General features: G+C 46.3%; 1 protein-coding gene across 2 annotated transcripts in view; it reads left to right on the forward strand.

The window, feature by feature from the left end:
* CFAP57 (cilia and flagella associated protein 57) overlaps nucleotides 1-12,143 on the forward strand; it is a 79,163-nt gene that overhangs the window by 10,545 nt on the left and 56,475 nt on the right. For both annotated transcript variants that reach the window (XM_027059455.2, XM_027059456.2), the window contains exons 6-9: nucleotides 1,110-1,262; nucleotides 8,887-9,026; nucleotides 9,794-9,959; nucleotides 10,685-10,798. In XM_027059455.2, coding sequence (XP_026915256.2) covers nucleotides 1,110-1,262; nucleotides 8,887-9,026; nucleotides 9,794-9,959; nucleotides 10,685-10,798 — 573 coding nt within the window. The remainder of the gene's footprint in view (nucleotides 1-1,109; nucleotides 1,263-8,886; nucleotides 9,027-9,793; nucleotides 9,960-10,684; nucleotides 10,799-12,143) is intronic.

The following is a 12,143-nucleotide window of genomic DNA, read 5'->3' on the forward strand; positions in this document are numbered from 1 at the left end:
TCGGCCACGGCCACTTCCCCCAAGGACCCCACCACCTCCGGAGGAGAGCAGCGAGGCCACACTTACTCTTTCGCTGAGCTCTGCTGTGCACTAGATGCTGCCGAGCGCTGGCACACAGCAGCGGGACGCAGGCAAGGCCCTCGGTCTGTAGGCTCCCATTCCGCTTACGCAGTGTGATGAATGTGGCGGCAGACGGACGCTCCCTGGTGAGCACACTGAGATGGTATTAGGGCTCACCCAACCCCGGGCGGGGTGGGGCGGGACTTTCCTCTCTCCTAGAGCCCTCAGTGTGCTGGCAGAGCAGGGGGAGTTGATGGCGGGAAGGAGTCGGGGGTATACGGGGGAAGACACAACTCCAGGCCACGGGAGGGAAACATGAGAGCTCGGTGTCCTGGGTCCCCCAGAGGCAGGTGCTGCCATCACCGCTACAGGATCTAGGAAAGCCCAGAAGATGAGGACTGAGCAGGGGCCTCTGGCATTTCTAAGGTTGATGAGGACATTTCAGTACATGACACAGTGGAAGGAATGAAGAACCGAGTGGACGTGGTATGGGCAGGCCAGCCTTTCGAGAAGTGTGATGGTTAGCAGATGAAGAGCAGTGGTGGGGAAAGGAAACCTAAGGTGAGGTCTGCTTGGCAACCCCAGGCCCTCTCAGGGGCTGCTGGCAGGGCCGCCGTGTGACCCCTTGTCTTTTCTCTGCCCTGTCACCCACCCCACGTGGAAGAGGGGCTGTCCCCTTCCCCTCCACTGCCCCAAAGTGCACACTGGCATGCTTGATGTGGTGGCACCCGCACTGGGCTTCTGACAGGTGGGCGGGAGCGGGATTTAAACTAACACTTGTTTTCGGAGGGGATCTCAAATTCCGACGTAGAGAGTGATCCTTTTTACGGCTGCTTCTGTCTCTTAGCCACTAATCACTTAAAGGTGAATACAAATCCCACAGAAACAGAGGTGACTCAAGCCCTCCCTTGTCCACATCTGAGGGAGATCCTTGGCAGCATGCCGGTCTGGGTATCTGTAAGCTGAAAGTATCTGCGAGGACTCCGAAAGCCCAAGGACACGCGGACAACGTGGGAACATGACTGACGGTTGTGTTGCATCTTGGGCAGATTCCGACGGACCCACAGAGCAATGAGCGGAGTCAGTCGGACAAACAGGACGTCCTCTGCATGTGCTTCAGCCCCTCAGAGGAAACCCTGGTCGTCAGCACCAGCAAGAACCAACTGTACAGCATCACCATGTCCCTGACGGAGATTAGCAAGGTGAGTCTTTCCCAGCAGCGCTTCCTTCCGGCCCAGGGACCGCCTACCACGTGGGCAGGTTTGAATCCAGACTTTCTGAGCAGGGGCTCATTTAGCCCCTTCCTAAGAGCAGAAGAAACTCGAATCTTGGGGCACCTGGGTGGCTCAGTCGATTGAGCGGCTCAGACCGTGATCTCGCAATTTGTGAGGTCGAGCCCCGCATCAGGCTCTGTGCTGACAGCTCAGAGCCTGGAGCCTGCTTCGGATTCTGTGTCTCCCTCTCTCTCTCTGCCCCTTCCCTGCTCACACTCTGGGTCGGTCTCTCTCTCTCTCTCTCAAATAAATAAAAATTAAAAAAAAAATTTTTTGGAAAAAGAAGAACCTCGAATCTTAAGGTGCCCCGTAAAAGCACTCGGCTACTCTCAGTGGGGTTGCAACTCCTGCGGCCCCTTTCGAGGACCCCTTGGAGTTGGCTGTCAAGTCTAAATTGTACATATCCTTTAACCCTGCTGTTATACTTCAGAGAATTCCTCATACTGCTGCACGTGCCTCTCTACCTGCTCATGTGCACAAGCATGCATGTGTATGAAGAAGTTGATTGTTTCTTTTTTGTTTTTAAGTAACAAAACTAGCATAAATACACTGCAGATACTGCAACAAAAAAGCACCATAAAGATAAAGAGGGTCACTTTGTACTTCTAAAAGGGTCACTTCATCAAGAGGATATTATGGTTTTAAACTTTATGCACTTGATAGCATGCATTCAAAATATATAAAGCAAAATTTGACAGAACAATGAGGAAAATAGACCATCAATAATCATAGGAGGAGATTTTAACATATCTTTCTTAGTAATGGTGGGTTTTTTTTAAATAACAGTTTTATTGAGTATTGATTGGTATTTATTCACATGCCGTGCAATTCACATATTTTCAGTGTACAATTCAGTGGTCTTGAACGTACTCACAAGAGTTGTTGCAACCATTACCACAGTCAGTTTTAGAACACTTTCATTGCTTCGGGTTCTTTTTGTTTGTCCCTGTGGATTTGAATTATCATCTGAAGTCACTTCCTTAGCCCGATATGTATTTGCTCCCGCCCACCATCTTTGTGCTATTATTGGCAAATACACTTCCATGAGCCCAACGATGCATAATATGCATATTGTTTATATAGTTGCTTTCTCAATAAGGTGAAAGAAGAGTGGGGATGAGATATGTATTTATATTTTTTATAATGTCGTAATACATTTACTGGTATTCTTTGTGTTTTTTGGTGGATTCAAATTACTGTCTGGGGTCACTTACTTCAACCTGAAGAATCTCCTTCAGTATTACATGGCAGGCAGGTCTGTGAGCAACAAACTCTTTATTCTTGTTAGGAATTTTTTTTATTATTATTATTATTTTAATATTTATTTTTGACAGAGAGACAGAGCATGAGTGGGGGAGGGGCAGGGAGAGGGAGACACAGAATCCAAAATAGGCTCCAGGCTCTGAGCTGTCAGCATAGAGCCCGACGCAGGGCTCGAACTCACAGACAGTGAGATCACGACCTGAGCCGAAATTGGATGCTCAACTGACTGAGCCACTCAGGCGCCCCATTGTTAGGAATATTTTTATGTTTCATTTTTAAGAGACAGCTTTGCTGGATATAGAATTTTTTTTTAAGTTTATTTATTGGGTGGCTCAGTTGGTTAAGCATCTGACTTTGGCTCTGGTCATAATCTCACAGTTCATGAGTTTGAGTCCTGCATCAGGTGAGCACAGCGCTGCTTCTCTGTCTCTGTTTCTCTCTCTCTCCCCCCTCATGGGATTCTCTCTCACTCTCACTCTCTCCCTCCCTCTCTCTCTCTGCCCCTCACTCACTTATGCCCTCTCTCAAAAAAAAAAAGTGTATTTATTTTGAGAGAGACAGAAGCAGTGTGAGTGGGGGAGGAGCAGAGAGAGAAGGAGAGAGAGAGAGAATCCCAAGCATGCTCTGCATTGCAGAGCCCGACGCAGGACTCAAACTTATGAACTGTGAGATCATGACCTGAGCCAAAACCAAGAGTCGGATGCTTAACCAGCTGAACCATCCAGGAGCCCCTGGATATACAATTCTTGATCGACAGTTTTTTCTTTGAGTATTTTGAACATGTTATCCCACTCCCTCTTGGCTTTTATTATTTTTGCTGAGAAATCTGCTGTCACCTTGTTGGGCTTCCTTGTAACTGATCAATCATCTTATGCTTGCTGCTTTCAAGGTTTTTTCTTTGTCTTCAGTTTTCAGTATTTTTACTATCATGTGTCTGTGGATCTCTTTGTGTTTCAGCTTCATGGATGTATGCATCAATACTTTCCAATAAATGTGGGGAATTTTGTCCATTATTTATTCAAATATTTTTTTCTGCTCCTTTCTGTCTCTCTCCTCTCCTCCTGGTACTCCCACTGTACATGTGTTGGTGTGTTTAGTGGAGTCCCACATTTACCTGCGGTTCTGTTCATTTTTCTTCATTGTTCTGTTTTCCATATTGCATAATCTTTCTTGATCTGCCTTTAACTTCACTGATTCTTTCTTCCGCTAGTTCAGATCTGCTTTTGAGTGCCTCTAGTGTATTTTTCATTTCTGCTATTGTACTTTTTACCTACAGAATTTGCTTTTTTTTTTAAACAATGATGTTCTCTATTTGATGTGACATTGTTATCAAAAGTTTCTTTCCTTCTTTAATCATGGTTTTCTTTAGTTCTTTGAACAGATCTGTAATAGCCACTGTGAAGTCGTCATCCATTAAATCCAATACCTGGCCACTCTCACAGGCAATGTCTGTTGCCTATGCACAGCAAAATGCAAATTAAAACAAGTCTGAGATGCCTCTTTTTTTTTTCCAGTGACACTTTTCCTTGCTTTAATATTTTTGTCTTTTTCTGCTTTTGAAATGAGCTTTCAATTACAAAATACCAAACCCCTTAAAAATGCCAGCCATCGGCACACCGTGGAGAAGCCCCCAAGTAAGGATAGATAGTAGTGGCAGTTGGCAAGAGGTGGGAAGTGATTGAAGCAGTGGTTACAGATGTTCACAGGAAGCTAAAACTATCCAGCAGGTTGTGTCTTAATGTTAACACAGGTTAGACTAGTCACTACCTTGGTGGGTGGCCTCAGTGTTTGGGTTCAGGTTCTACACGGCGGTCCAATTTCTTCCAGTTAAGAGTTCTTGGCTTGCACCAATCACAGGGTGGGCAGAGGGCACAGGACCAGTCTATTCATTTTTCAAAACGCTGCCATAGGCCTGCTACGTGTGTTGAGAGACTTCGGGAGCCCTACCCTTCAGCGACTGTGTGTAATTTGGGTTTCCTGTCTGGACATGTAGCTCAGCCAAAATCCAGAGGCCATTTGTGAGTTTCAGGGATTGGTACAGAATGTCTTGCCCTTCTACATTCCTCTTGGCAATAGTACAGACATTGTTGTTTTGCAATTTGCTGGAAAGTCTCAGCATTTAAGTGACATTCCTTAATCTGAAACTGAAGTTCATTTTCACTGGGACCATCCTTTCCTTCGCAAGGAATACCTGGTGCTCCATTTTGCCATCTTCTACAAAAAGCACCGTTGAGTGGGACGTAGCAGCTGAAGTGGCCTCAGGGCAACATACTGCATGTCTGGCTCCCCAGACAGCAAAGACAGGTGGAGGGGCCACCTTCTACTACTTACTACATTGTAGTAGTCAGAGTCGTTGGGTAACAACTCTAGAAACTTCCTTAGGACTTTTACCGCTGAAAGCACCACCGCTGAGTTGGTGTGAGATTGCCGGGGAGTTACACGTTCCCAGATGTTCTGAGCCTCCCGGCCATCTTTAGGGTTGTAATTAGGGAGTTCAAGATGAAAATCTGGCCCAGTCAGTGCACTCATTTGGGGCCATCAGCCGCTTATTAATGTTCTGTGCGTTCAGATCGAGTAAGTTGCCATTTAGGTGAGATTCGCTGATTTCAGAAAATGCTGCTACAGCATTAGCCACCACCATTGGATGTGAATCTGCAATGAGATCCCACAGAGTATCCAGAAATCCCTGATCTTCCACCATTTGGCTATCGATATCATGGAATTTTGCCACACAGACTGCCGCTTTCTTCCTAACGTAGGGATCTTCATCCTTCAAGCACTTGCAGAGCTATTCTGTCATCTTGTCCACCCGGATGCACCCCTGGCCCTGCCTGCCAAGGCCTGAATTAGAGGATTGGGATCCTCACAGTCCTTCACAAAGCTATGGACAGCCATGATGGCCACGTCTGGCGGACTCTTGGTGAGGCTCATCAAATAGAGATACGCAAGCTTCTTTAATTTCAGATGGTCAGTGTGCGTGTAGTTTCTTACATCTGGAAAGAGAGAACTGACATCCTGCCCCCTGGTCATGGCAGCAATCGCTTTCTGCCCAGCCTCCTTCCTCCTTTTCTTTCTTTTCATTGTTGAGTTCAGCCTCTAATTCAAAGATTGCTCCTTTTTTATTGATTGTGAAGTCGCGTGGAGTCAGTCGTGGTTTGGGATCTTTAATGTGCACCAGAGGCAAGGCTGGGGGCGCCAGCAGCCCAGAGAGCCTGGCCTGAGCAGTGGTATAATTGTTTCCTGCATTAGCCAAAATTAGAAAGTCAGATATCACCCGAAATTTCTGAGAGCAAAAGAGAATGGGAATCCTTATGGGATGGTGAGGGGATGTAAACTGGTATAGACATTCTAGAGAGCAGTCTGATAGTTCCTGGTCGAATAGAGAATGCATATATCTTGTTACCCAGTGGTCTGCTCCTGGATGCATACCAGGAATTACATCACGCCGGTCCCTTAGAGAGCACATACAAAGACGTTTGCCTTCGTGTTCGTAGCAATGGAGAATCGAAGACAGCCCAGCTGTCCGTCCCCAAAGAGCTGGATGCACACCACAGAATACCAAATCTCTGGTAGAAGCAATAATTATATACATGACAACATAGATGGTTGAGAGAAAAAAGTAAAACTGAAGAATGCAGTCTGAAGGATGGTGCCATGTATAGAAATATCCAAGAACATGGGGGCGCCTGGGTGGCTCAGTCAGTTGAGCGTCCGACTTCAGCTCAGGTCATGATCTCCCGTTTTGTGGGTTTGAGTCCCGCATCGGGCTCTGTGCTGACAGCTCAGAGCCTGGAGCCTGCTTCCGATTCTGTGTCTCTTCTCTCTGCCCTTCCCCCACTCATGCTCTGTCTCTGTCTCTCAAAAATAAATGTTAAGAAAAAAAAAAGAAAAATTTCCAAGGATACAAATGAGACACATTAATTGGTGCCTTTGATAAGGGAGGAACAAGAGTGAAAATTAAAAGAGGAAGGGAATGAAATATAAAATAAAAATTGGCCGTACGTGAATTATGACAGTCTGTAACTCTGCGCCTGAGCTACAGAATGAAGAAAGTAAAGATACAAAATCAAGGAAATATGAGGCAAGGTCATCAGACAAGTTTTGGGGCTGGGAGAAAGAGGAAGAGAGTCTGAAGTCCTGGAAAGAGAATAAATGACATGAAATCAGTATCTTGGAGATTCAGAAAGTGAACTTACTGAAAAACACGGAGCTATCGGTCCATTGGAGGCTTGTGGTCATGAATTTCAAGTGAAATCCGTAAGCCTGCTTGTCTGATTCTCCATCATCGTACAACTTCTTAGGCAGAAGTGCAGAGAAAGGACGAAAGAGGATTACTGTTGTGTTTAAGGTAAGAGAGGTGTGAGTGTATTCAAAAGCTGATGGGAATGTGCCAGTAGAGACAGGGAGGTTGAAGATATTGGAGAAAGAAAGGGTAAGGGATGGAGAAGGGGAATACTCTGTCCTGCCCCCCACCCCAGCACAGCACAGCACCTTTTCTTCCGAGATAGTAGGGAAGGTTGAGTGGATGCAGCTGAGTTTATAAGTGAGAAAGGGCCAGAATTTGAGGGAATCCCCATCTCAGCCTTTGGTTTGCTTGTGAATGGGCCTAAAATGCATGCACCTAATTGAATTTCCCAGCCATCACTCCTCATTCAGGTGTCCCAGGTATAAGGCCTCCGAAAACAGAACAATGTGAAGCCTGTACAACCAGTGTCACAGGAAGCATCTCTGTGTGAAATCATTCACCCCAGCTCTCACTGCTGCTGGTGGCGGAATGATGCCATTTCTCTGGAGAGAAGTCTGGCAGGGCCTCTGAAGGTCTTTAGAGTCGTTCATGCCATTTCCCCCAGTATTCCCCTTCTAGAAACGTACCTGTTGCGTCCGACCCAGCCTATTGATAGTGATGCTCTTGGCTAGGAATGCCCGCGGCACTTTGCCCAGGCCCATATTACTCATAGCAAACCCCCAGACATTTCTCCCACCACGGCCAGAGTTGTGGCTGGACCAGACCTTTTCCTTCTTAGGATCATTGCAGGAGGCACTTCAGCACAAAACACCAGGGAACTTAGGGGAACAGATTTGTTACTCACATGCTCTGGAGGGTACAGAGCACACGTGAGGGCCGCACAGCAAGGTCATGGGGAGAGAAAGGGCATGGGCTTTGCCTTTACTGGAGTGTGGGGGGTGGGATGTCTAGGATTTTGTGGGTTTGCTCTTTATTGGCTAATTTAAAACCTAAGAGCACAGGAAGGAAGAAGTGGGATCACTCAAGCAGCCAGTTATCCAAGTTATCCAGGGCATTATGAGAAAGGGACTAACATGGGCAGCAGGGGGGGCAGCCTCATTCCTCATCTGGTTGTTTTGCTAGTAACTGTGTCACACAGCTGGCACTATGTTTCTTTAAGATGGATGTCTTTTGGGGGCGCCTGGGTGGCTCAGTCAGTTGAGCGTCCGACTTCAGCTCAGGTCACGATCTCACGGTCCGTGAGTTCGAGCCCCGCGTTGAGCTCTGGGCTGATGGCTCAGAGCCTGGAGCCTGCTTCCGATTCTGTGTCTCCCTCTCTCTCTGCCCCTCCCCCGTTCATGCTCTGTCTCTCTGTGTCTCAAAAAATAAATAAATGTTAAAAAAAAAAAAAAAGATGGATGTCTTTTGAAACAGATGCGTCCGCATTCAAAAGCTTAGTGTTGGATACTTCCACTGAAGGAGCTAAGGAAGTCATCAGAGAGGTACAAAGACTTAACCCGCAAGGATGTTTAGTCTAATGTTATTCCTAAATAACAAATGATGGATCCACTGAAATGTTCCCATAGTAGAGGAATGACTACATTAAATTCTGGTATAGCTATAGAACAAAGTTCTGAGGCGCCTGGGTGCCTCGGTCACTTAAGCATCTGACTTTGGCTCAGGTCATGATCTCACGGTTCGTGAGCTCAAGCCCCGCTTCGGGTGAACCCCGCTTCTCTCTCCCCCATCTCCTATCTCTCTATCCCTCATGGGATTCTCTGTCTCTCTCCCTCTCTCTCTCCACCCTCCCTCATTTGTGCCATCTCGCTCTCAAAAAAAAAAAAAAATCCGTAAAAAATTTTTTTAATTGCCATTTTTTGTCATTTTAAATTGCTTTTTAAAATAATAGCAGCATTGGAAAATATGCATAATATTAAAGCAGTCTTCCCACGGCCATTATCTGCGCACCCAGGCTAACTAACATTCGTAGGTGGTAATGGAGCTGAAGTATACAGCCAGCCCTTTGCTTACTCTGCCAGATCTCACTCTGTGTGATTTCTCCAGGGGGAGCCTGCTCACTTCGAGTATCTGATGTACCCCTTGCACTCCGCAGCCATCACCGGGCTAGCCACATGCATCCGCAAACCCTTCATTGCCACCTGCTCTCTGGATCGATCCGTTCGCATCTGGAATTATGAGTCAAAGTAAGGATGAAAGGCTTCGCGACTGCAGCGTGCAGGATCCCAGTTGTTACATTTGTTCATGTAAATTATTTTAATTAGAGAGTCTTAAAATGTAATTACTTGAAGCTCTCGGTTGGAAAAGGTGTTTTGTTTTGTTTTTTTAATCAAGTCTGTCAACTTACCTGTTTCTCTTCCGTTTTTGCTCGTGCTCAGGCTAGAACATGGCTTTGTGTTTTATTAAGTGCTTCACCACACGCCAGACACCATGCTAGACAATGGGGACATAAAGATAACACTCTGCCTTCTTAAATAATCTCCTGTGTTCTCCAGTTTTCCTGTCTCCCTCCAGATGTACTTTTCGTCACATGGGACTCTCCAGACCACTACATCTCTCTCCTCATCACTGCCCCCGACCATCCTTAACTCCCTAGTGACTTTTTCTCCCTGACATAGATTCCCTGAGGATCCCCAGCCTAGAGTGGCCCCCCGCTGTAATTTCTCTGTCCTTTGTGTATAGCCACTGGGTTGCCGAAAAGAAACCATGCGGTCCTTCCAACTCAGGGGATCCAAATGGAGCTGTGCCTTCAGCATCGCTAGAGAACTCGTTGATCGCTTTCCCTATTTCCCATACTCATTGCCGGACACTCTCCTCAAATAACCAAAACCTGGGGAAAAGAGGAACCAAAATTTCAAGCGACAAAGTATCTCCTATGCTATGATAGAAATATGTGCCAGATACAATGGAGGGCTCAAGGGAGTTTCTTAGAATTCCATAATCTTTTTCACAGCACTCTGGAGCTATTTAAGGAATACCAGGAAGAGGCTTATACAATCAGCCTTCATCCATCGGGGCACTTTGTTGTCGTAGGATTTGCTGACAAACTACGCCTTATGAATCTACTCATTGATGATATACGTTCTTTCAAAGAATATTCTGTCAGAGGATGCAGAGAGGTAAGATGCTGGAGATAAAGGTTCAGTTTCTTGGAAAACCGGGGGTTGAAGTATCAAGAACTAACACACTCTGGCAAAGTGGGACCAAAGTCTGCTTAGAGAACATCGGTGGCTTTAAAAGAAGAAAAGGCAAGAGATCGGGTTCTCCTCTCCCCAAACTTCTTGAGCATACGGCTCTATCCCATTTCTCTCTTGCTCATCAAGATATTTCACTGAACCCCAAGCCTTGTGAGATCCCACGTGTAATTAACTCTCTCTCTGATTGCCGAGTAACAAAAAGTGTCAAAAAGGGAAGTCATCTCAGAATCGGAGTGCCAGCCAGTCGGGAAGGTGAAGTTGGAGATTGGAAGGGGCCTGGGAATAGAAGCGTCACCAGGGAGAGGCAGTAGGCCGCCCATCACACTTCCCCCTGAGGTGACCGCAGAAACCAGATAGTGATTTCGGGAGTTGCTTCCCCACTCTGACACTTCTACAAACAACGAATGCACTCTACCATCCAAGCAGCGTCATGGTCCGTGCACACACCAGTGGCAGCATCTTGGCCAGCATGAGCTACAGGAATAGCTAAGATGCCGGCTGGTCCTCAGTCCCTCTGCACCTTTCCCCCCGATTCCCACTTCCACACCTGCTTTCAGCCTGAACTCTTTAGGAAAAAGAGCTCTTGACTGTAACGTCCAGAAGGCTCATTTCTCTCATTCTTGCTCTCTTGCTTTGTTTCTTTGTAGTGTTCCTTTAGCAATGGAGGTCACCTGTTTGCTGCGGTCAGTGGAAATGTGATTCACATTTTTGCCACTACGAGCCTGGAGAACATCTCGAACCTGAAAGGACACACCGGGAAGGTAAGTGAGTGAGCAGTGTCCAAGGACACGGGAGGCACAGAGCCAAGCATTATGCTTGCCGAGTGGACAAAAGAGAAGCAATGTGTTTCCTCTTGGAGTTCACGGTCTACTTGGGGAAAGAGACGATAAAACAAAAGCACAGGGTAATTACTAATTGCAATAAATGCAATGAAAGAGAAACATGGGGTGTTATGAGAGTAAATAATGAAAGAGTTGGCATAATTTAGAGTGGGGTGTTCATAAAGGCTGGGTCCTAAAGGAGTAGGAAGGAATTAACCAGATAGAGCTTCAGAGGAGCTGAAAAGTCTGTGGGGCTGGAACCATAGGTGTCAGGACAAAACGGGACCCAGCTGAGATTGGTGAGATTAGCAGAGGCCCAAGTGCATGGAACCTTGCAGGCCTCCTAAGTATAAAAAAAGTATTAAAAAGATATCCTCCTTGTGCCTTGAAATCATTGAAGATTTTCAGAGGAGGGAATGATATGACCAGATTCGCATTTTAGACTACTTTGGCTGCAGAAAGAAGAATGTATTGAAAGTGTGGAAATGGTAAGGAGACTATTGTGGATGTCTACACCATTTTGGACCATAAAGGAGATGGTACAGATAGGGAGAAGGAGGTGGATTCAAAAGATACTTAGCAAGCAAAGCCAGTAGTTTTCAGACAGAGTGGAGATGGGGCATGAAGACAAGGGAGGGGCCAAAGGTGGAAAGACTTAAGAAGTCAGTGAAAGAATTTGGACAGAAAAAGCACTTGAAAGGCATGCTAGGCAGAGGACCTATTAGAGATGATGGAACTGGAGTATAAAATAGGGTGGTGGTTTGAGGTACACATGGCTGGAACGTTGGGCACATTCCAGCAGTGGTGGAAGGAGCCAGAGAGGTTGGCTACATCCCAGTGTGTGCACCATGCCAAGGAATTGGACTTTACTCTGTAGGTGATGAGAGGCAACTGAAAGGATTCAGGAAAGGAGGTAATGGGGTTAGAAAGGTACTTCTCCAAACAGTATTGGGGATGGATTAGAGGAGAGGGAACTTGGAGGGATGGAGACCAGCTAAGAAGTGAGGGTGAAAGATGAGTCAGAAAATAAACCATGGCTTTGGTAGTAGAGACAGAGAGAAGCATGACATTAAGTTCCATTTTGTATATGTTATGTGCCATGTGTCCAAGAACTATGGTACTCAGGCATGGGGGTCAGGAAAGAAGTCAAGGCTGAAAATGAAGATTCAGGGGATTAGGTGGTAGTGGAAGTCAGAGGCATAGATTACATCACCAAGGGCCTGGAATTTGAGAAGAATCTTGGGCAGAGACAGGTGACCAACATTTCACGGACTGGTTAAAGAAG

This window comes from Acinonyx jubatus, chromosome C1, assembly GCF_027475565.1.
Source record: "Acinonyx jubatus isolate Ajub_Pintada_27869175 chromosome C1, VMU_Ajub_asm_v1.0, whole genome shotgun sequence".
Lineage (NCBI taxonomy): Eukaryota > Metazoa > Chordata > Mammalia > Carnivora > Felidae > Acinonyx > Acinonyx jubatus.